Source organism: Haemaphysalis longicornis, unplaced genomic scaffold (assembly GCF_048455015.1).
Source record: "Haemaphysalis longicornis isolate Haplotype H1 unplaced genomic scaffold, Haemaphysalis longicornis Haplotype H1 scaffold_1, whole genome shotgun sequence".
Taxonomy (NCBI): domain Eukaryota; kingdom Metazoa; phylum Arthropoda; class Arachnida; order Ixodida; family Ixodidae; genus Haemaphysalis; species Haemaphysalis longicornis.
The window spans coordinates 371,260,595-371,286,064 of record NW_027526203.1 but is presented as its reverse complement, the minus strand read 5'-3'; the positions used below and the strand labels follow the sequence as shown (position 1 = coordinate 371,286,064).

General features: G+C 44.3%; 1 protein-coding gene across 1 annotated transcript in view; it reads left to right on the top strand.

Annotated features, from left to right (window-relative positions):
• Glg1 (Golgi apparatus protein 1) overlaps nt 1-25,470 on the top strand; it is a 55,623-nt gene that overhangs the window by 12,676 nt on the left and 17,477 nt on the right. The window contains exons 7-16 of the mRNA XM_077686327.1: nt 1,938-2,164; nt 6,744-6,865; nt 9,911-10,012; nt 11,776-11,938; nt 13,997-14,134; nt 15,646-15,795; nt 21,238-21,357; nt 21,488-21,576; nt 21,911-22,025; nt 22,746-22,838. Coding sequence (XP_077542453.1) covers nt 1,938-2,164; nt 6,744-6,865; nt 9,911-10,012; nt 11,776-11,938; nt 13,997-14,134; nt 15,646-15,795; nt 21,238-21,357; nt 21,488-21,576; nt 21,911-22,025; nt 22,746-22,838 — 1,319 coding nt within the window. The remainder of the gene's footprint in view (nt 1-1,937; nt 2,165-6,743; nt 6,866-9,910; nt 10,013-11,775; nt 11,939-13,996; nt 14,135-15,645; nt 15,796-21,237; nt 21,358-21,487; nt 21,577-21,910; nt 22,026-22,745; nt 22,839-25,470) is intronic.

Below are 25,470 nucleotides of genomic sequence, written 5' to 3'. Positions count from 1 at the left end.
CTATGTCCCTTTCTTGAAGCAATTTTTAAAGCATCCCTACTAACAGCTTCTTTACCTGCAGACTGGTTGTGTGCAAAAGTAGTTCCAATTCATAAAGGTGGGAGCAAGCTGTCCATAGAAACCTTCAGGCCTATCTCACTAACTAGTTGCTGCTGTAAGTTATTGGAACATGTAATCAACAAGGCAATAATGACATAATTAGGAGATAACTTATTGTACCCAAACCAACATGGATTCTGTAAAAACCTGTCTACTGTTACTCAACTCTTGGAAATCACGCATGATTTCGTAACTACTATTAACTCACAACTGCAAACCGACGCCATATTTATAGACTTCGCCAAAGCTTTTAATAAGGTGCCCCACAGTAAATTGATTGACAAACTTGTATCTATTGGTATTAACAGTAACATAACAGCATGGAAAAAAATGTATCTCTCAAATCGTAGGCAGTATGTAACTGTAAACAACACAGCCTCTGATTCTTTGGAAGTTTTTTCCGGAGTACCGCAAGGTTCCGTTTTAGGACCCATCTTGTTCCTAATATATGTCAATGATATCTATATGTGCCTTGAGCCTAACGTTAAAATGAGACTATTCGCTGATGACTGCGTGATCTACACCACTATCCGCACTACTGATGACCAGCTTAGACTTAACACCACACTAGCTAATATTGCGTGTTGGTGCCTTCAGTGGGGAAAGGAAATTAACGTGTCGAAAACAGCTTGCCTTAGCATAACTCGCAGAAAAACAATCCAGCATTTTAATTACAATTTGGTTGGCACAAACATTGCAAGAAACGACACTGTTAAATACCTGGGTGTAACTTTTACAAGTAAACTGAAGTGGGATGCACATGTAAACAGCACATACACAAAAGCATATCGCCAGCTAGGGTTCCTGCGTCAAAAACTTGCATTGGCGCCTTCTAATGTAAAACTGACAGCATATAAATCTCTAATAAGGCCGATCCTCCAGTACGCCAGCATTGTTTGGAACCCCCATCAAAAGTACCTTTCCAACAAATTAGAAAACGTCCAACACAATACCCTTCGCTTTATCTATTCAAAGTATTCGAGGCATGACAGTGTCACTGAGCTGCACAGGCGGGCATGCTTACCGACCCTTGCAGCCCGTCGCCGTGTCTGTTCCTTAAAGTTTCTTTTTCTTTTATATCACAACGGTTTAAACATAGATAAGGACAACTATATAAAGCCGCCTAACCATCACTCCCTTCGTACCAACCATAATAAGTGCATCAGACCATTCATGTCACACTGTGACACTTTTAAATATTCATTCTTCCCGTCAGCAGTGGAAGAGTGGAACAAACTGCCACGTGAATGCGTTAACATTTCCTCTGCAGATTAATTTGTTCAAAATATAGAAAGATTGTTTTATGAAGAGTAAAAGTTTCCCTTTTTTATTTGTGAGCGCTTCCGAACACACTGATCACTGTAACACCTGCTGATGCCACGATGATGTTTTGTGACCTGGCCATGATTTTGTGCAAGAGCTTCCATCGTTCAGTTTTAGTTTCACCAGCATCTTGTGATTCTGTTTCTTTCGTTATGTGTGATATTGCTTGGTTTCTACTCGAGTGTGTATATTTGCACGCCCACCCTGTATGAGCCTGAGAAAGGCTTAGTGTATTAAATAAATAATAATAATAAAAAGTGGTATCATGGTTTCAAAATAGTCATTTTCAGTTTTTGAGTGAACTGGGCGAAGACAAATAGTTCATAGGAAGGCCAGCAGACTCTCTCATATGGTGTGTGCTTTACAACCACATAAGTTGAGCATTAACATTAGCATTAGCATTTTACGGAGCCTTAGTGTGTGCCCATTTGGTGCAGTGCATGATAGTGTTGGTTGTTCTGACACAGCATGGCGAATGACACCTAGCTCACTACGATGCTTGACTGTCCTCTCAGACTATCCCGTGCGAGCTGAGTGCCAGCAGGAGATGCTGGAGCATCGCCGCTTCCTCCTTGAGAGCTACCAACTGACGCCCGACTTGGCCTCGTCGTGTGAGCAGGACATTGCGGCCTTCTGCGGCCCCCGGCTGCAGCCCAATGGCAAGACCCTGCACTGCCTGATGAGGCATGCCCGGCCGTCCACCCAGGGCAGCAAGCGCCTCTCGGACCAGTGCCGCCGGCAGGTCAGCACGCTGTTGTGGGGGTGCGTGGGGATCAGTGTTCAGTGTTTTCAGAACAAGGGCTATATGCTGTGGTGCCCACTTACTGCAAAGTTGGTTGTAGCAGACTCTGCTAATTATGGATCTCCCTCTTCCTGTGTATGGGTTTTTTTTTTTTTTTCTTTTGATGTATTTGCGTCAAACTTGTGGAACAAGCTAAAGGGATTCCAGAAGTCTTGAAAAAAAATAAATTGTACTTGACAAAGTATTCAAGATACTCACAAGGGAAAAGCACAGTGCTTTACTACTTAGCCTCAGCAGTAGTGTGCTCTGTGCTCTTCTCTAGAGTGGCCACCTTCCCATTTTGTCTGCTGGTGAAGACATGTGGCCTGTTCATGTTGAAAATCGTTTACAGAGCAGGAATATCGAAAAGACCGCTCGTGCACATGCTGAATGAATTGATGACGTGTGCATTTCTCCATCTCTCTCCCTTCTTTTCTTTTTTCCAATCGTGAAACATCGTTAGACTAGATCGAGATTTTGGGGTCATAAAATGTGAAGCCGAAGTTTTTGCAAAGCCCGAGAAAGCGGAGCCTGGAGAAAAGATTGCCAGGTGGGAAGGAAGAGGACTTGCCATTGATCGGCTGACAGATGAGAGAGAAGGCTAACACGCAGTGGTGAGGGAGCGGAGGGAATGAAGATGAGGTTGACGGATAATAGTGACAAGGAATAAGATGTGTAGATGTGCGCCGTTGAGTGGTTACCTTGTGTTATGGAAAGTTCTGGAATAATTAGACAAAGAGGGGGCTTGATGAATGGGGAAGTACACGATGGTAATTGGTTGACTTTGGTTATTACCTATGTGCCTTTAATAAGAAGTAGATAAACTCGAATGCATGACTGGCTAAGCACTAAGTGTTGTGTGGAGAGAATATTTCACATGTACGGTACAGTTCTCTAGCACGCTTATTTTTATGTCTTAATTAAGCTACTAGCAATTCACAGCAATTAATTAGGCAATTCTCAGCACGCTTTTGGCATGCCGAGAACAAATATGCAACTGGTTTTTACTAATGTGGCATAAGTGAAATTAGGTCATATCTCATGCTCCACCATTCTTCCCGAATTTGTGATTAGCTATGCACTAAATACAGTACTGGCTTAGTTTCAAGGCTTTGTGTTTTACAACATTGATATTTTGCAGCTGTACCATAGGAGTAATTTTAGCTTTCTGAGGGCAGAAATTATTACCATATGAAATTTCTTGTCATGAATCACTAATATTTTGGTATAAATAAAATATATAATATTTTGTACTTGTGCAAGAAACTTAAATTTTCATACTTTTATTGCACTGTTCAGTTCATAAGCTTTAGAAACAGCAAGAGTAATGCAAATCTGACTAACTTTCCACGATACTAAGGGCAACAGTTCTCCCCATAAGTAAAAATCAGTCTTGAAAAACAAGGAAAGAATATTAGAAATTGTAGACTAAGATGACTATTTAAAGAACTTTGAAATTTGACAGCGTGGTAGGTTTTCATGATAGAACTCTAATATTTTGCAAGTTAGATCATCATCTTCATCATGTTTGGGTTCACTGCAGCAGGGGTGGAACAGCTGCGCCATTGAGCGCCAAACGTGTTTAGCTGCGCCATCCTGCGCCGAACCGCCCCTGTAGCGGGATTCACACGACGGAGAAACCCTCTCTTTTTGACCCGCGGGACCCGCTCACGTGACCGGTTTCAGGCTCCGCCCCTCGGTGGGGATAGCCCGCGGTGGCTCCGTGGAAGCAAATGCCTCCGCATGTTTTCGCTCGATGGCGGTGGCCCTCGGCGGGGAATGGAACCTGTTCCTCGGCGCTGTCGTCTGCTAGTCACTCCGCGTAGCTCCGCACGTGTGGATGCGCGGCCAGGCCGGATAATCCGGTCACGTGCTGTTGGCGTCACATATTCGTCCGCCTCCGTGAGAGGGTTTCTCCGCCGTGTGAATCCCGCTTGTTGTGCCAAACCCGCCTGAATTAATAAGAGGGACGCGGGTCTTAAATGGTCGAAAATCGCAAAAAAATGCATCTTGGGAAAAACGCATTTTTGGAGTCTCCATACCTTCAAGCACCTACTCTGAAAGTTTTACCGCTGAATTTGGTCGGGAAAGGTCTTAAAGTCGACATTGTAAATGCAGCGGGAGCCGCAAAACGCCCATAATCGGGCTAAAAAAGCTTGAACTTCGCGCGTGCGCCACACTCGAAGCAGACTGCCAAAGGCGGCCATCTTGTACTAGCCTTGTAGCTTCTTTTTTTGTGCGTATTTTGCGCTATCTCAAAATGGCATCCCATGAGGAGAACGAGCGTTACTATGGTCCCTAGAAATATGCCGATTTCGCGAAGATCGTTTACGAACTGCTGATGGGCAGGAGCACGGGCGCTCGAGGCAAGCTTCCCGTTCCGCGTCTTAATTGGCCGGTGCGGTTCAGCCGCCATTTTTTTCCCGTTTTGTTTTTGCAGGCGCGCGTCTGCCGCCGCAGTATTTTCAATCCGGGTGCGTTTTCTCTGCCATTAGTGAATGCGATTCTGTCACAACGTCTTTTCGTCTTGTGCCGCAATGCTTGGAGACCTTTACCTCAACGATTTATGCGCTGCAAGCACACGAAAAAACGATGATACACGCCGTAAACCGCGGTGCCGGGATCGCCTGTTACGTACAAATCTGGTCCGATAAGCGCCGCATGGAAACGTCCAGATTTAGATAGCTGTTGTACTTTGTTCTTATTTGCGAAAAAAAAGTTGGCAGCACAATATGTTTGTGCTTTTTTTTAGTTTGCATAGACGTTGAAGGAAGTGCAAAGTAGCAAGTACCGTTTGTGAAGTTCAGCAAAAAGTGTAGTTTTCCAGCGCTGTTTGCAAAGGTTTTCATTACTTGCGTAGAGCTTTTCCGGTTATTTTTGTGGTGGTACGGTCGCATTCTTGTTTTTTTTTTTCCCTGAGGAACAGAGTGGCACGGTGCTTTTGATATTGTGGCTTTATGATGTAGCAAGAGTTAGAAACTAGAGATGTATTTTCCTCTATTTTATTTTGTGACATCATGGTCCGCCTTACGGAGTGTTTCACTTTTGCTTTGAGGTATCTACTCATTTTCACCTGTAAACTTGAAACGGAAATTAATTTGAAACTTGAAATGCACTCCCTGCTAAATGGAGGGATGCTGGTTGCCTTTTGCCTCCCCCCCCTGTTTCTCTGTATTCAGAAAAGAACAAATAAACTTATATTAAATTTAATTCAATTCAACTTTGGGTTGGCTTTGCTTAGTGGAGGATGGTCTAATATTAATAGGGCCTTCTGACACGCTCTAGTTAGGTACGTTGTCTGGGGCTAAGTTCGTAGACTCTTGCATCCCGGTGACGGGTGAAGAAAAAGCTATGTTCAGCTTTGCACCCACTGAAGCTGCTGTTCGATAGAAAAAATGCAGCAAACACCTTGTATTACGGAATGCCGCCGTGGGGTCGCATAAACTCTGCCGTTTGGTGTACACGAAGCAAGGCCTGTTATCTGATCCCTTTCAACTCTCCGCTTGAGGTTTGGCCTTTGAACGGTAATAATGCAACGCACACGCTGGAGCCAAGCGTAGATGACTCCGCATTTTGTAAACCTCCAGATATAGTACAAGAACTGTGTTCCTGGTTTAGATTAGGTTCTAGTGCATGGTAGAACGCCTGAGAATAGTAGAGAGATTAGGTTCTTGGCAGGGGACTTGCACAGCGGCCTGTACGGAGATTAGAGAGGCACCACAATGCTGTGAAATGGTGTTACATCGCCTCCAAACGGCAATTCTGGCTACTACAAACCTGATCCAAAAATGCCTTTCTGGCTGCTCCAAGCCTGCTACAGAAGGCACTTTTGCCTGCTCCCAGGACTGCTCCCAAACCCATGGACCCTGTTCCACCCCTGCTGCAGGAAGAAGGCTTCCAACCCTTCATATCCTGGCCGTCAGCTTTTCCGCTTCGCAATTGAAGCATTTTTTTATGTGTTCTTGTAAGTGGCAGCCCAGCACAGGCCCTGTTGGCTTGGCCGGCACTCGACCAGAGTTCGCTTGGGTCCTCTCATCTCCATGATGGAAAAACTGCGCAATTTGTGACGGGCGCATTTATGTCAGGAAAAATACCAGAAGGCAGAAGGAGGCTGAAATGCCAGCCTAAAGTACTGGTTCCTACACTAACAAAGCATCATTTGTCATTAAGGAAAATTGGAAAGAGCTACGAGAGGTGTGACCTCCGAGGTAAATCAAGAGGTTGTACAGCCATAATAAATGTCCTGTGCAAATACATTATGCACTCATCCCCGAAACGCATTCTATTTTCAGCATGTTCTGACCTAGGTCTTTTAGTTTGAAAGACTAGTTGGACCCTGCTTAGACGGTGACTCAAGCCTCTTGTTCCTTCTGCTTAAGTTTTTGCGAATAGTCCTTTTTGTCGTTTTATCATAAACATCTTCTTGTTTCTGTCGTAGTGGGGGAAAAAAAAGAACACTCGAATAAAAAAGGTTGTAGGCATCGCTTCTGTATTGTGGGCATTGCTCCATGGCTAAAAGGATCCTTCTGGCCTCTTCTAGGTGGAGCATGTCCTGAAGGTTTCGGGCGCAGGGGAGGATTGGCGGGTGGACCCTGTTCTTCAAGAGGCCTGCCAGTCCACTGCGTCACACCTCTGCCGGGATGTCAAGCCAGGCAGGGGAAGGTCGAGGAAAACTTCCTTCTTCTTATTGAGACTGCCGCCCCTTTCTCTGTTATTAAAATGAGCTCATCATAATGCTCGGTAGCTGAGGGCCCTGTAGGGGGGGAGATTTGGTAAATACTTCAATTTCAGTGGTCATGTGCAGGCGTAACAATTCAATGTAAACATTTGCTACCAAGTTAGTGCTTTCTTCCAGCTGTGGTTATTTGTCTCACTTTAGTCATTAGCTAACATAGCTAACCACAGATAGTATTGAATGCATTGTTTTCAGTGTTATTTATTGAATACAATATGAAGCGTTAAGTGCAAAAGTTTTTGTTTTAAATGTTAAGAACAGCAAGAACAAGATGTCTTTATTGGCTCTTTTGCCTTTGCCAGCTGGAGCAGTATTCCTCAAACAACAATCACCTTGTGTTGAATTTGTCAGTGCAGTGTGTGCTTCATAATTTTTTAAGAGCTCGTTTCTTAAATTTTTCTTTTAGTTTGACTACCGAATAATCTTTCTCTGGTTTTTCTTGTGCTGTCTATCAGATCATGTCTAGCCTGTTTAGACAATATTCAGTATGAAATATTCATCTTGCGTTTCTTCTTTTTACCTTTGAGTTATCTTAATTTACATGTGAAACTGTCAGAAAAGGAACGCAAACTAAGCCTTAGTGTCCTTCTTTCCTTTTTGCTTTTTAGGTTATAAGGCATTTTAAATGCGCTGTTATGATGTTTGCATTTTTTTGTGATTAGTATTCAGCAAGTGTTGTGTTGCTACCATTTTGTTGTATGATATGTTAATGTGTCTTCGGATCAGGCTGATGCTGAGAAGTGGATTTTTTATTCAAATAGCTAGCAGTAGCTAAGAAAAGGTATAGTTTAACATTTTTTATTAAGGGTTACGAAGGGTTAAGGGTTGTTGAGGGTTACGAATATAGTAGCTGTGCTATATTTGTGACTAAATGAATGTACGCTTTTAAGTGCCAAAACAACGAACCCCAGCAAGGAACATTAGCAGGCTTAGCATGAAGTAAAAAAAATGTGGTAGCAATAAGCTAGATGATATATTGTAGAACTGCAGAGGTCGAGAACGAGGCTAGTTTGTATACATTCATTATGATGGAACAGCGCAAACTTAACGGGATGAGAGGACACAATACAAGCGCTTGTGTTGGGTCCTTCTGTCGTTCCGTTAAGTTTGCACTGTTCCATCATAATGAAGTACAACTGCAGACTTCTGTTCATTGAAAGAACAAGGACAAACCAAAGGACAAAGACAAGCCAACATCTCAAAGTTGATATTTTGCACATGAATTTTGGCTGTGGCTTCACTTGAGAAGTACCTAGTCAAAAGAAGGGTTTCCCCAATGGGACTCGTTTGGATCGTTGAACCCCTTTGGTCTGAAAAAACCAATCAGGTCTCATTTGACACTGCAGGACCATTGAGGTCCCGTGCATATTTTTACCCACAAGTGCATCCAAGCTTGCTTTGAAACAGAGCCATGTGGAATATTGCACTAAATTTGACAACATAACATGATTGTGCCTATGTTTATTGCATGCCTATCTACAAGTGAAAAGAACTTGGGTGATGTTGCACATCTTGTCACCTCCATCTGTACAATTGCCAGTTGGCTTGGTCCTGCATGATAAAAAGGGCGGTGTGAGCAAGAATGCTATGGACATTCACCTGTTCACAGAGACAAATTGTCCCTCATCAGAAATTTGCATGATGCAGCTAACGCACTAAACCAAGCAAGAATTTCAACCTGTGACAAACATACCACTTCGCCACATTTTCAGCATCGGTGATCTTTTTGCTGCCATAACAGTTGAAATATTTATCTCAGTGGGCCAGAACGGTTCACTCAGGGCTTTCTGCCTCCAGCAGTCCTTGAGGCATTCTGCAGATGAAAAAAAAAAGTGTTAACAACTCACTACTTGGATTCCCAGAAAATCAATTTCTTATGATAAATGGTTGTTTCCTGTTAAAAAAAAAAAAGAAGTAATAATGTAACGTATTGAAGCTTAATTATCTGTACATGCATAAACAGTGAATTTCAGATCTTGCGTATACACAGTCAATCACCCCGCAGCTAGCACACCCAACTTCTATCCCGTTGGGGGGATCCTTTTTCGAGTGGTCTGGGTAGTGCGGGCAATTCTTTCCTGCAAATGAAAAGTAGCGGAAAAAGAAAACAAGCATATAGCAGAGATCCACCCTATTGATGACTATAGTTATACAAGTGAGCCAAATAACATTTTCAAGAGGATTGAGTAAAACATCAGCCGTGGAACCTTTCATTGCCAGTCTCGGGCTGACCGCATGGGTATTCAGTGGACTTTCCTCCCCAGAGGAATGTATGTAGAGAACGAATGTCGGTGTGCTTCTCATAGTCAGTACAGGGCTGCTAATGGAAGAGTCCCAAAGATGTCCTTGCTGAGGTACTGACCAGCGTGGTAATAACGCTCCATGCTGCCAGCATTCAAGTGGCACGGTCAAATAGAACCAAAGGTACCAGTACAATTACACAATCACGTTTATCTGTGGTAGCTGGTAGCTTTTGTCGGCAGCTGGCAATCGCACAGAGTAGTCCCTTTGATGTCACAGGCACTGACTGCTGTGTGGCTGTGTGGCTTGTGAGTTGCCACTCTTTCATCTATTTTCATTTTTTCCGTTAAACTTTGTAATAAGGACACAGTTTATAACAAAATAGTAAATGTAACAAACACACTGCACTCCATCTTGAAATTATTTGTAGAAACCTGTGCATTCGATATGTCATTTTAATGAAGTATTGACACAAATGACAAAACGCATTTGTCATGACAAACACAAATGGCACACAAATGACAAAGCGCATGGCTTGGATGGCTGCGAGTGGCACGAAGTGGTAGTCTGGTGCGAGATAATGCTCTCGGTATGCTTATGGTGGTGGCTGATGACAGCTGGTGTGCAGATCGCTTTGACCATCCTGCAGTGCAGTGACCCATTTTATCGTTATTCCCTCTTTAGTTTGAAAGATGTCCTCCTTGAAACGCTTCTTTCTTTAATTTCAACAGGATGCTTTCATGTCTGATGGACCAAGTGAGCAACATTGCCATGAAGGATACTTGCCGGGAGACATTGTTGCAGATTCAGTACTTTGTCGCACGAGACTTCAAGTGAGTGCTCGTTGTCTTTTTGTGAGCTGTTTGCTGTTTTCTTAAGAACGTTGGCAGACCATGAATAGAAGTGGTGAACACCCTGATTTTTTATAATTGCTGTCTGTAGTGTCTCAAAACGCCTGTGGGCGTTAGATTCTTATGCACATTAACCCTACGTGGTATCTCAGTATCCCCATAAACCTCCACTTCAGTGCATGCAACTGGCCAGCTGCTTGTTCAGGGTCAAATCAAAATTAAATTTTTGCCCAGAATCAGATCACACTTGGTTTTATTTTGCACAATTTCAAGTGTTTCAAGATGGGTAATATGTGCTTGTCCATGTTATAGACAACTTTTATTTTATTTTTTTAATATTTTTACTGGTTTGTTGTGCTCTGCTTGTACTGTAGAAAATAAATGGGGGACTGGCCTTAGCCAGTTTGCGTCAGCTCTTTGAACATTACATAATACACCAACCCCAGCAAAAATTAGTTTTAAATTTATGTTGTGCTATCTTCAGTTGGCAATTAAATTCCTGCAGTGGTGGCTTCTTTTTTTTTTTTTTTTGTTATGTTCTGGAATTGTCAAACATGTAGCAATATGGGGCTGTTGTCGAGGTGCATGTTCTTCCTGAAATTAAATGTTAACATGTAAGGGGGGGGGGGGGGCATTTTTAGCATCTTGTGAGCTTCTTGGGCGTGGTACCACACGCATTGTATCTTGGAGACACAGCAGCATGTCTTTGTGGGTGTGGGTGTGTGTTTTCCTTAACTCTTTCGGGACCGCTCCATAGGCCATCGATCACATATGATCGATGGTTTTGCGAGCCTGCAGAATACAAATTTTCGCTCGATGGAACACCTAGCGACATCTAGGAGATAGTTTGAAAACTGGAGTGTTCTCTTTTGTGAAGTTTCTTTTTTTATCGCCAGGCGGCAACACGTCAGATATTTTATTCTGACGGGCAGTGGTTTCGAATGTAAACAAACATGGCGTCATACTCGTGCGGGCGCGATAAGAAATCCGCCTCGTCTCGGCTCGCATATCTTCGCCTTCTACTGTGGATTTTAACGATGAGAGTGGCAGTGAAGAGTCGAAATGCGGCTTTAGAGATCGGATTTCAGCTCGAGTGAGGATTCGGGTGTTGATCAGCCTGGAACATCAAATCGCGCTCAAAGGTGGGTGTTGGTTTCGGTTTCAATTGGCTCTGGAGTAGGTATGTGCGCTCGAACTATGTTCTGGCTGGCTTATATTTATTCGCTAGGGTGTTAACTACCTATGGTGGTGATCTCCTGCCACCAGTGCAGAAACGGATCAAGTTTTTGCCGAGACAAGAGCCCGGCGTGTACCTGGGCGACGACGTAGCCATGGCCCTAGTGCCAAAGAGATCATACACAAAACAAAAAACCAGTTACACCTAGCCACATCAAACTTTTTCAATGAAGAAACAAAGCATTGTGTTAGATTTTGTATATCCCGAAATAATTTTATTCTTTCTTAATATTTTGATATTTACGCTTTTTTCTATCTTTTTCTGTAGTTTTTTTACGAAGTTCTTAGTTTCAGATTTTTTCATGGTTCTATCGTTAGTGTTGAAGTAAAACTTGGTATTGTATGTAAAAGAACATATAATTAGCTGCATTTTGGTATATGCTAAGGCAGGATGGTGCCTTTGCTTTATGTAATAAAAAATTTGTACCGAGACCTCCCTTTTTCATCACTTTTTCCGGCGGTCCCGAAAGAGTTAAAGGGTTTGATCTATTTGTGATTGCTTGTTTTAGGCTGGACCCAATCTTGTACAAGGAATGCAGGAAGGATGCAGTGACATACTGCAGGGCCAAGAAGGAATGGTACGATGACCCCACCCGCATGGACCCAGAGAGGGGCCCAATAGTTCTTCCCTGTCTGTACCGATATGCGTACCACCCCGATGACAGTGTTCGGGTAAGCTTGGCCATGCCGTGTTTCTGTCTGTCTTTGTTGCTCCGCTGTTGTCTTCACAAGCGAAAACGGTAGGGTCCTGCTGCAGACCCTATGATAAACCAGTGCAATCTAGCAGCCTTTGGGCGAAACATGCGAACAACACTACTGCCATTGTGCGTATAATGTATGCCTGACTGGTTAAGGCTGTGCCGCTTGCGACTCTCTGAAGCAGTTGCAAACGCTCATTAAGGGTTAGCAGGCATAGCCCTCCCTTACTTTGACTTCGAAATTATTTTATAGATAAAAGCATCAGCATCCTCGCAAATTACGGCTTGTCTGCATTGCCCCATCAGTGTTGGAAAAAAGAGTGCTTTTTTTTCCCCCTGAAAGTGTTTTGCACATTATGGGGCCACAATGGCAAAATGCAAGTTTAGAACTTCCTTTGCCCCATAGCAGTGATTCAAATTTTAATGCGTACTTCCTATAGCTATGCTAGATATTAAGGAGAACAGATGAAGCAGCCGCTTTCTCGCGGTGTCTTTACGACGCCGCAGAGATTTGCTTGTGTGATTGACGGCCACTGACCAAAGCCACCACCAAGAAACATGACTGTGCGATTGTAGCGGTGCCACGAGTTCCATTTGGTTGTACCACTTGAATGCTAATGTGCAGCTAACACACACTGACCCCCTGTTACGTAACAAAGAAAGCTGGGCGAGTTGGTAAGGGTGCATGGGGAAACGAAGTGCGAAAAAACAACGGCAACCAGGAGGAACAAACACAGCAGGATGGAGCGCTCCCATCCCGTTGTACTTGTTCCTCCTGGTTGTCGTCGTTTTTTCGCACTTCATTTCACCCTGTTACGTCTCTGCTGATGCCGTGCACCGTGAAATTCGAGAGGGTGAAACGAAAAGATCTGACATAAAGTTAGAATACCGTAAAAACCCACGTATAATACGAACCCGAATATAATACGAGGTAATATTTTAGGGATGCAAAATTTGAAAAAAAAATTATTGGTTCATATCCTCTCGGCGCGGTGTTAGTTACCCGCGCGGTGTTCACGCTCGTATCACACAAGTGAGGATAAGTCCTCGCAGTTCAATCACTGTCATGCGTGGCCTGTCAATCACTGTTTACGTGGCCCCGACATACTCGTACTCCACTGCTGAGAACTTCCCAAAGCGTGATTCACAAGAGCGCATGCGTGTTGCCGAACCAAACGCTTATCCATAAACAAAGGAATGGGTGGCTAGCACTGGCTAGGGCTAGAATTGGATAGCCACGTAGCAACGAAGCCAAGCCGCAGCCCCGAGCAATACCGAAACCATAACATGAAGCGGAACGTTGGAATTTTTGTTGTAATTTTAGTTTGGATCCGCATATAGTACGAGGCTGATATCTAGGACGCTAATATTTAGAAAAAAACCTCGTATTATACGCGGGTATTTACGGTATTTTGTCAGGAATAGAACCTGAGGGTGAGAATTATTCTAGGTGAGACGTCCTCTATGTGAACTGGTAGAGAGAGCCCTGTAATGGTGCTAGGTGGAATGTGTCATCTGGCTAATGAAAGAGTCATATTAAGATGCTAAAAGTACGTCTTGTGCCACTCTTTTGTTTGCAGCATGTTTTCAAATATTGCTTCATCACTATATCACAAAAATTGCGTTGTAGTTCAAGGTCATAGTTGCCCGAAGCATTCACCCTGGGTGCCAAGTGCAGTCTACGTAACGTCAGTAGAGTGAAAAAAATGGTCACAGTGTTTCACAGTGTTGTCGGCAAACCCAGTCAGTGTAATGTGCTTCAAGTGATGGCCTTTCATTGGGGCTAGAGAATAGATACATGCAAAAAATTGCGATTTGTTTTTTCTGCTTAGGCTTCGGAGTGCGGTTTAAAGCTGGTTGATCGACATCCCCCTCATCCTTGTTACCTTTATTTTTTTGTGGTAATTGTATCTACTTTCATATTGACTGGGACAAAAACCGTGACTCTCAAGTAGGAGGAGCTTGAGCTATGGCTGCAAAGTGATCCTTTATCAAGTGATGACTGGAATGCCTTTGTTTTTTTCTTTTGCAGCTGTCGAAGCAGTGCTTGTATGAGATTCGAAGAGTGATGCGGCAGCGTGCAGTCTCTATCGACCTACATCCAGAAATTGAAGAGCCCTGCATGTCGGACCTGGCCAAGCAGTGCAGTGATCACATGGGGCGGGGAGAGGTGAGGACCAGGCGTTATAGACAAGGCGGGAGACATCGTCATCTTGATTGTCCCGATTTTTCCCCCCCACGGTTTAAATTGTAAAACAGAGGAGACTGGGCGGGAAATGCATCTGTGCAGTGTCCCTGGTGTTAGTGGCAGTATGTACTACAGTGGAACCCCACTGATACGTCCCCCAGTCTTACGACGACCCGCTTCTTACGACAGATCACCGTGGTCCCAGCAAACTCCCCATAGAAACAATGCATGAAAAACCTCGATAGTACAACACTCAGGTGCGTGCAGTTCACCTCATACGACGGACCCTGGCCTGGATAAACTATCATTTTTCCTATCTTTTACACCGCTTCGCCGCCTCGTCCCAACATTTCTTCATTCTTAACCCCTGTCTGAGGCTGCTTGATGTGCGAAGATCCGCAGGCGGGCCAGACCACTTGCTAAACACGCAAGCAAGCAGGCAGGTACTGGCCCCATGTGGCAGCAGAATGGCAACGCACCAACCGCGAGAAGTCGAAGTCCAGTTGGCTGGCGGACCACGAAAACACATATGACGCAAACCCCACGGCGATGAACGAACACCCGCTTTCTTTGCCGGCTCGATTCAAGCTTCTTCATTTCATGACGCTCTCTCTCCATCAATCTCTGCTCTCTGCTTATCAATATCTTCCAAAGCCATGATGTCGCTCCGTACCATTTTTTTTCTACCTTTTTTGTATCGCTGCCTTGTAGTATCGTTCGTTTCGCTTGTCCTTGGCAGTTTCACACCCTCGCCTTTTCCTCTCTTAATTTTCTCGACCACTTTGGCCTTATCTTGTGCGCGCGGTCTATAATTAGTGCCAGACTGCACGCGGTGCATGGCTGGTGGTGGCTGGTGGGCTAATGCAGGCGCCGTGGAGTTGGGGGGCACAAAATAGGCGTGTTATTTTTAGAAACTTCAGATTTCTGTTCGGGGTTCACAAATTATGCAAGAACACGCTAAATATAGTAGTTTAAAAGTAAGTTCCTAGCGCACCTGTCGCATGAGACCGTTTAATAGGCCGGTATTTACCCTTGCCCCGATATTACGACACCCCGGTCATAACGACGTTTTTGCATGGTCCCTCGAAAGTCGTATTATCGGGGTTCAACTGTAGTTTATTTTTGTGTGTGGGTTAGAAGACAGAGAGAGTGCAACACACGATTCTGGAAAATTATAACTTCCAGTCTCTTGTGTGCGTCCAGTAGTTAAAAATGATGAGACTTAGTGTTAGGTCATGTACTATAATTTTGCCGAGACCTGATATTAACTAGATGGTCAATATTTTCAGATAGTATTTAAACCGCTCTTTTTTGGCATTGTTTTAGTCCTTTCAACATAGCCATATTGTTGCAATCCCAGCTCTGCCAAACTCTGTAAACGTCCGGATGCATGTCGGAATGCATGCACCCGTTCCAGCTCCGCCAAAGCCCATGCATCCTTGTGCTGTCTCGCTTGAGGATGAATTGTGACAGAGGTGGCATCCCTTTGGCAGGAGATGCAGTGCCTCCAAGACAACCTGGAGAAACTGAGCCAGGACTGCCGAGCAGCAGTGGCCAACTACACAGAGGAGGAAGCTGAGCATCTGGAGTTGAACTACCCGCTCTACCACAGCTGCCAGGCGGTGCTCAAGGACCTGTGCAGTGTAAGGCCACGGCTGTCTCTTCACAGTATCAGGCATGGGATCTTGCTCGAGTGCTCGGCTTGCTTGCCTGGGGAGGCATTCTGTTGCTGCTGACAAGGCAGTCCAAACATGTTACTTAACAGTGCGTATTCTCCACTGCAGTTTTTGTACTGTCGGTTTTAATGAGCAGTCACCAGCTGCAAAGCTAGCAAATACAATACGAAAGTTAACCATAGCATGCTCCCAGACAGCAAGCTTTGGCAAGCGTGCCTACACAACATTAGGCTCATAGCGTTGGACAAGCAAAGATGCACTTACATTTGTGAACAACACTTTGCTACCCATGCTAACCGAAAATATCCAGAGGGGGAGCAGTTTATTTGACTTGCCAGCAAAATGTTCTTGAAACCAAATGCGATGCCGACACTCTCGCGATGGAGGGGCTTTTGCTGTGAGCTGCCGGCCAGAATAATTATAACAACAAAGCTTATCAGTGCGCACAACAGACGATGAGGCCGTACTGTTGACCAATTAGTGGGGAACACTCATCAAGGCACCCAGTTGGTCTAGGCTTCAAAGTGGAAATTGTTTGCTGATGTATGCACAATCAGGCCTGTCACCACCTTGAACCAGCACAGGGTTTCAAACTGCTCAGAAAAGAAGAGAAGAGCTCATAAATATGTGCACTTTTTTGACATACAATAACCCTGCTAATACTGATTGCGTTTGTAAAATTCTTGCTGGAATATGTTACTCATAACTGCACAGTGCAGGAGCCTATGTGCTTTGTAGTGTCGGCAGGGGGTGCTTCAGAACCCCAATAACCCTTCTGCTACAACACACCTTGTGGGCTAGGCATTTCTTTGCCACAATAGAGTCCAAAATTTAACTTTGTTTCTTCTCTCAACATAACGAAACAAGAGCTGTGGTCATGTCAATAAATGGTGCTCTGTAGGAAAATAGCTTGCAAGAATTTCAATTTAAGGGAGAATACAGAAAAATAAGTGATGCTATATTTAGCAAGGATTGGTGGAGGAGCTCTTGTGCTGCATTTGTAACATTTTACTGCAAAAGAAAAGCCAATCAAGAGTGCCTTTCGCTCCCTAAATTGAAGGGCTTCAAATTAAACTCTGAGCCTTTCATTACAAATCTTAATTTAGAAGGCTTTCTCAATGCACGCTGTAGCTCACAAGGCAAATTGAGTTTTCATAAACTGCCAACAAGTGCAGCCATTGCTTTAAGTGTTCACACCTCACAAGGTCCTTTGCAGTTATTTTTATTTGTTGCCTTGTAGCGACAAGGGATGCATTTGGACCTTTAAGGGGCTCCAGGGTCAGGGGCTAATTCAAGGTTCAAGTATAACTTGGTATGTTCAGCAGTTTGGCTAACGACCTTCGAAGACGATTGCTTATCTTGGCATTGTTCTGAGCGCTGACCGTGCACATGTGTAATTTATTGCCACACAATGCAGCCCACCCATAACAGTTACATTGAGAATCGGGATGTAAATTCTTGCCCTATCTAGGCCACAGAGTAAGAGCATTTCAGGAGCAGAAGCATGGCCTTTACCTTGATAGAACAAAATGCTTCCAAAGTAGAAACATTGTGGCTGGAGAGAAAACTGTTCACAATTTGGTTGCCAAGGCAGCTGGGTCAGTAATGAACTCTGTTTACTGGATTACTTTGCTTGCGATTGCAGTATGCACCCAGTTTTATTGATAGAATAATAGAAAATTGCCAAATTTTTCGCTACCTACAAAACTTCTTTAGAGCTCGGACATCAATCATCATTGCAACTGCAAATCTTGTCACAATAGCATCTTGTCTTCTGCATCATCTATCTTGACTGGGACTTAGTGCTGATTCGAACATTTGATAGATGGGATCGCACTCGATGTCTCAGAGGTCAAGACAGTTCTGGTTGGATACCACAAGCAGGGTGTCTAGCGACCGGGAAAACCGGGAAAAGTCAGGGAATTTGCGCCACCGGGAAAAGTCAGGACATTGTCAGGGAATTTTTCAATCAAGTAGTACCAGTCAGGGAAAACCACTTCGGGGCCTGCCCACAGTTTCAGAATAGGGGAAACCAGTGTTGGGGGCCCCCAAGAAGTTACCGAACGCAACACGTTCGCCTGCGCGACGAAAGCGTAAACCGCATGAAACGTTTTCTGGTTTTTCTGCAAGAAAAAACGCGCCGCGCACGCGGTGACGCCGCCGCGAAAACCACCTGCGCGGTGCGTGCCGAGTGGCAGGCGCCGGGAACATGGCGGCTGCACCGGCCGCGTAGTAGTACGGTAGCTCCAACGACCGCTTTTAACCGCTCTTTAAAATGGTACTCAAGGCACAAACGCACTTGCTTGTGCAGGAAAGGAGCCACGCACGAAATCGTCGACGCGACCGTGAAAATACCGCGCACGAATCGCGTGCAGAAACTCGCCGTGCGGTTCACGCAGCTCGCAGCTGGCTTAGGTTGCTGGTTGCACTTGCGCAGAGGGGCGATGTAGGTGGTGCCCAAATCGCACGCACAACGCGCTTTTTGTTTCCAGCGAATTTCAAAAGTCAGCGCTTTTTTGGAGAGCTAATCTTGAAAGAACTTCATTCTTATGACATCAGAAGCCAGAATGCACGAAGTTGCTTGTGAAGTAAAGGGGCTTATAATGTGTTCGAAAACGGTACTATAAAACATCATCCGCGCCGCTAGTGTTAGCGCCCATGCAATACCTGCCGGGGTGGTAAGCCTAAACATCTCTTGCGGGGCCATCCGGCTGTCTCGAGAGCTTCAAAACTGCCGCCGTGAGGCGTGCGGCTCTCCATTGGCGCAAGTCGGCAGGCTCCTCCCACTTCCTCGCGCGACGCGCGTCATCTTCTGAGCCAGGCAGAAGCTGCCGCGCGCCGCGAATCGTCGACGCGGGCGTCAAAAAAATCGCACGCGCAACGCCGACGCGCCCGAATCTCGTGCAAAAACGCACCATGCGGTTCACGTTGCATGTCGAGCCAGGACAATAAAAAAAAAGCAAAAGGTGCTTGCTGAAGCGCAACTTGAAGCTTCTATTCCGCAAGATAAAATAAACTCTCTGAAGCCGTAATAGAAGGCAAGCAAACTTCAAACTGAAGTTAATGTGTTTTTCCTTATGATAGAATGTGTTTTGTATATGCTTTTTATATGTTTCATAGACCATTTCCACAGAATCGCCTGTTGTATAGGTCAGGGAATTTCGTTTAAAATGGTCATGGAAAACATGGAAAAGTCAGGGAAATTGAATTAGGCAATTTGCTAGACGCCCTGACAAGTTTATGTTCTGCTTCAGGATTGTTCGTTGACATTTATGCATAGAAAATCATGGAAAATCAAAATCAATCCAACAAAGGCTAGCAATGTTATGTTATACTGCAGGCTGCATGTGTTTATGTTCAAGTTTTAAAAAACTGAGTTTTTTTTTTTTTTTTTTTTTTTTTTTGCATTGCTTTCAGCTGTTTGGCACTTCAGTGGGAAAAGCAATTTTTGAGGCATTGAATTTGTAGTTAAGAAATTTTAACACGATCTTTTATTACTTGCCACTCTGGTGAAAAATGTTCATGCCCAAATGAAAACGGGCAACTGGCGTGCAGTGTCACCTTGTGGCCACCTTAAAAGTACTTTTTGGATGTTTGTATATATGTATTGCTGAGAAACATTAAAGGGATTCTGAAGCACTTTCCGCCAGCGCTATGGGGCAATTTGCTCAGCACAGTTCAAGTTATCGGCACCTGCAAGAATTTTGTAAGTGCATCAGTATTAATGGAGTTATCGGGTACCAAAAGAGTGCACATCGATGCGCTCTATCTGCTCTTCTATTTATCTGTCCCAAGCCGTTGGTAACGCAGCGCCGGCTTGGGACAGCGACAGGACTGATCGTTCCGGTTTAAAGTCCCTTAGAGCATCAGAGGAAAAGTGTCATTCGCAATCGTGCACTCATTTTCCCTTTTCCAAGCCCGATGCGCTCTCGTCACACTTGCGGAGCTTGCTGTAGTGTCTGGTGGTGTGCAATGGATTTGTTCTCGTGGCTGGATTTGTAGCTGTTGACTGCACGCAACGTTTTTGTGTGTGCATCCAAAACAGGAGTTCAAAAGCAGCAGAAAAATCTGATCACGAAACATGTCGATTCGCGTGGTTCAATAAGATGCTCAGACTGCCTTCTCAGCATGAATGGGAGGCTTTCACGGGACAGCACAGGGAAGAAAATCATCGTACTCAAGCAGGATACATGCACAATGTGAGAAGAAATAAATAAAATAGAGTCCAGTAGGACGGGGGATGCAGAAAGATCAACACGTAGACGGGACAAGCGCTGTACCTGGTATCTTTTCTCTGTCTCTCTCCTGCTGCTTTCTATTTTATTTTAGGCCATGACCCAAGTCTCCCAGCAAGGCACTCTAGTGCCCTGCTGTATTCATGTTTTGCGATAAATAGTGTGACAAGACAGTTGGAATAAAAGGATAGACCTACAAATATGACGAATATGATAGCACTTTTAGCGTGTTGCATGTAATGATAATTGACTAAGGGGGTGCCAACGTCGATGCAAGCCGCCAACAGAGAGCAGATGATGCTCCCCTCACTGGGAGTGCATGAAAAAGCAGTAGTTGGAATATTGGCTCTGTGATGCGCAACCGAGGCAGTAACGTATATCTAAATGCACAAAATGATGATGGTGATTCAGAGGCAAAGGAAAGTACTAGTTGCAAATTTTGGATCAAAACTGGGATCTTTCCACAGTACAAAAAAAATTAATACTTCACATAAATGCCATTGGCCATGTAGCCTAGCGACTGCACCATTTCTTTTCGGCTTGTTTCTGAACCCCTTTAAGGGGAGGAAAGTCGTCTGTGCACTTTCTGTATGCCTGTTGTGGTAACCAGGGTTCTTACGGCGACCTAGCTCGCACTAAAGACGTCCGCAAGGCTAGCTCCACTAAACTCCACCACGGACTGCCAACTGGTGTAGCAGCAGAGAACAGCAAGGAACACACAAGACACAAAGGAATGGCCAAACACGCATTTATTGGGTCCTCCAATAACGTAGTTCGGCTCTTCGCTCGTCCTGACCCAGCTGACTGGCTAAGAACAGGAGAAAGGCACGAGGGGGCAGACAAAAGAAGGCAAAGAGACCATGTGCTGTCTGTTCGGCTTTGCTGCCACTGCAACTTCCATTAATTTGTGATTAGTTTGGAGGCAAGGTGGCCAGTACTTCAAGAAGGCGTGTTGCCCCACATGTTTAAATATAGAACTGACCTTGAAACAATGGATGGTGCAGCTTAGAGTGTACTTGTTTCCCTCTTGGCAGAACCTTATTGTTCACATGTAATTTGGCCAAAGCTTTTGTAACGCTGCTGTTGTCAACATTCGGAGCACAGCCGGTGTGCCTTAGGTCGTCATGGTATCATTGCACCTATCCCTAGTGAGTTCATATTTTTGCCTGTTTAGGACCTGCTTACAAAGGACGTTGACCAAGGAGACCTCTTGGGCTGCTTGATACAACACAAGAATGACCTTCGAATGAAGGCGGACCAGCATTGTCGCATTGCCCTTGAGCACTTCCAGCTGGTAAGTACATGGCACGGGCCTTCACACTCTCGCACATTGTTCTCTTTTAATCATTGTCCTATTATGGCGCAGTGCACTTGCAAGGTGTGTTTTCTTTTTTTTATTTTTTTTTTTCCCCTCTGTATTACAGATTTCACTGAAAGACTACAAGTTTAGTTATGCCTTTAAGGAAGCCTGCCGGAAGGATGCTCAGGCATTCTGTGGAAATTCAAAATCTGGGTGAGCCTGCCATAACAATTAATTGCCATTTCGTAGTAACACATTGAAGTACATAAAATGCATGGGCATCAGCAGGGGTGCTAAAGGGGCACTTGCTCCCCCCCCCATCCCCCCTCTTTCCTCTTCCCCCGAGATGCAACGGGCTTTCCCTCCTAAGAAAGAAAAATTCCTGCCAATGCCCATGGCAAAATATATTATATATCTTTCCCCCTTTTACTTCAAGCTTATAATCAATATGTTTAATTGTGACGGGTTTATCTGCAATGCTTGCCCTTGGTGGTACGGGTTGTTATGAAGGTCTAAAATTGTGCTTGCACTGTACGGTATCACGCAGGGCTGATGTGGTAGGCTGCCTCAGCAAGCTGGTGCTGGATGATGTCACAGAGGAAAAGAGGCCCCGAGTCTCCTCCCGGTGCAGGCAACAGCTGCGGGTGGAGCTTTTCCAGAGGGTCTGTTTGTGTTGGCCTGTGCATATTTGTGTGCCTGCTGAGGGGAGGGTAAAAACACACTTGTTTGGAGGTGTTGAGTATCATGCTTTCACAGAGTGAAAATATGTATAGTGCAGTTGGGGAATACTATTGGAATTTTTGTGCTTTTCTAGCCATGAAGTGCATGTGCAGATGCTTTTGCAGCAATGAATGTTATTTTCTACCATGGTTAAGCAGCAGAAGTTGAACAAATTATGGTTTTCATTTTTTGTTTCACAAAAATTGCTAACAGAAGGACATGTAGGCAGAAGGCCAAATGTTGGAACTCTAGCTAAGATGACTGGTTAGTACAAAATCCTTCAAACCAAATGTTGGAACTCTAGCCAAGATTACTGGTTAGTACAAAATCCTTCAAATCAAAAACGACTGCACTTTCACCTCTCCTCGTCCCTCACTCCAAAAGAAGAGAGGGCGGCGAACAACTGTCTTGTTACTTGACTGAATCCTTGTTCTGTCTTTTTGCAGTATTTAACCTTTAGAATTGTGTTTCTTGCCCCTTCGCTCGAAAAAGCAAATGCACTTTGAGAGTTTCTTCTGGGTTTTAAAAGAGATGAACTTTATGTTGCAGTTCACCCACGGCAGCTTTGGCTAATTACATAATACAGTGAAGTAAATCGTTGTGCTGGCATTTTTGGAGGTGTGAATTTCGATAAGCTGAATCTGCCCCTGGGTATTTTGTAGGAAGAAAACATCAAGTTGGATCCTAAACTGGACGCTGCTTGTGCCACAGACCAACGCACCCTTTGTGGCAACATCCACCCCGGCGAAGGCGCAGTGAGTTGCACTAGTATTTTTGGTCATGCTTTCTAGCCCTTTCAGCCCTGGTATCGTCATTTGACAACACCACACAAAATATCCCTTAGCGCCTTGAGAACAAAATCAAAACTGCTATTTGTCTGGGCAAGAGTTCTTCCAGAATGACTCTTGCGATAGACATCACTATTGTTGCGTTTTCGTGGAGCTGGACACCATGAAAACGAACAAGCTCTAGTGGACAGAGGGTATGACGACGGGGTGGGTAAGGTAACAAATCCTGGTTTGTCAAAAGTTCATAAATCTGTAAATATTTGCACAACCAGCTTTACCTTTTTCCTGTAGACTCACTGTGTCATAGCTTTTAATAAACAAGAAAAACATTTTTTTCTACTTGAAAGAAAAATTTTGATTGCCTAATAACATAATGAATTGCCATCCCCGTAAATTAATGCAGGGGTGAGACAGCTGCGCATATTGCGCAGTTTTGATACAAAATTTGTTTTCTTGCGCCAGGCTGCTCTGAAAGCTTCAAAATTGTAAAAATTGTGCCAAACTGCTCCAAAACAGCCTGAAAGCCAAGTATTTTAACGCTCCCGTCAGTTTCAGTGGGGGAAAATGCTAACTGACAGCATACTTTTCCAGCATCTCCAAGGTGAGGCTGTTTGTAAAGGTTTAATTGATTGATCATTCAATAAAAAACCCTCAAAATTGTCGCCGAGGTAGTTTTTCCGAAATTCACAATGTCGGGTTGCACATGTTTATTCTGTGACTTTTTAAAGTTTTCCCATCAGAAACCATTGCAAAGTCCTGTAGAAAAAATACTTGTGTGCTGAGGCGACAAACTGCTTGTGCATGTTGATCGAAAACACCAATTTTCGGAGCGCCGCATCTCCCGAACGACATGACTGGGGCGCCGCCATCTTGGTGTGGTGAAGATTGGAAAACATGGCCTCTGGGCGAAGCAGTTGCTTGTGGTTCAGGCAGAGCACTCTTCACCGATTTCTACCGTGGTTTTGCTTATGGGGGGGGGAAGCTGGGTTGACATCGGTTGATCTGTTGCAGGAAGTTGCGCGATTCGAAATATGGGAGTTCATCAAAAACAACGTTGTGCTCGCGAATTCTCTGTGTTTCGGCCTTGAGTGTGGGGCGGGGTGCGTGCTTGAAGTGAAATTTCGGACTAAATTGCGATGTATAAAATGCCGAGGTATTGCTGCCTTTAACAGCGAGCTTGCGAACGGCGGAATGGGACGATTGACAATGCAGAAGTGGCGGCGCAGGCTACATCGCCGCAAAATGCTCAAGGAGTGTCCGATAGCGAGGCGGGCTATTATTGCACGCTAGTAATAATGGTTCATCTGTATGAAGTGAAATTTAATGCCAAGAGGGAGGAGGCTAAACATGCCAACGTTACTCAAATTACGATTGTAGTGAACATGCACCGTAGGGATTGAAATGGGAGGGCTGGTGGGGGCTATGACTGTCACCTCGCTTCTCGCGCAACTTTTGTCGTGGCTCTACACTTGTGCATAAAGCCAAGTCTGGGATTACAAAAATAATAATTTCGGCGTTCAGATGATAATAAAACTGCCTTACGACTGCTTAGTTCAATTCGATATTTTCAACAGAACTCTACGCTATCTATGCATAGAGCCTAAGAATTTAAAAAATGGTTTGTAAAAAGGTAGTGCAGTTCGTACCTTGTGATACTCTGGTAGAAAACACTTTATTGAAGGGCTGTTTCAGTGTTATGTGCGTTCGAAACTGATTAAAAAGTGCACTTTTCTCCCGTGAGTAGCCAAAAATTCGATTTTTTAGGCTCCTAAGGTGACATAATAAATGTGTTCTTGTGCTCCAAATCAAGGTTCTGCTCCAAAATTGAGATTTCACTGCTCCAAAAACTGCTCCCATATCTGACTCAGCTGTCTCACTCCTGATTATTGATTATTGAAAGGCTGTTTCAGTGTTATGTACGTTCAAAACCGATGAAAAAGTGCACTCTACCCCCCCCCCTTCCTGAGTTGCCAAAAATTTGACATTTTAGGCTCCTAAGGTGCCATAATAAATGTCGTTCTTATGCTTCAAATAAAGGTTATTCTGCTCCAAAATCGAGCTTTCCCTGCTCCAGAAACTGCTCTTAAATTTGATTCAGCTGTCTCACCCCTGTTAATGAATACGTGCACTATAAGCTCAAGTTTTCGTTTCTAAGAAACGCTTCTGAGGTCCAAAAATCCACGAAGATATGTAGAAACAATTTTTGCTCGAAATGAAAATTCCAGGGCTGAAAGGGCTAGAGTGGTTTGGCTGTGAGCATTGGCGGCCCTTCATTGGTACATTATTTCGCAGCAACGGCTATCAGCAGTTGATTAGTATAGTGACTGGGTAGCTGAACGGGTGGCGCCGCCTCTTGGCGCTCCGCTCGATACTGGAATGGGCCAGCGGATTAGAATTTATTCCTTATTTATAAATTCCTTATTTATAAATAACACCTTATTTATAAATAGTATAGACTCCTTAACATACAACCTGTTTTGAAAGGGGTTTAGCAACCTAATCAAGTTGTAATATTGGCTAATACTATGTGGCTTTTTATCGCACAGCCTTCCTGAGTGGCATTTCACAATTGGCTTTCTTCTTTTAAGAGAGGGGTCTA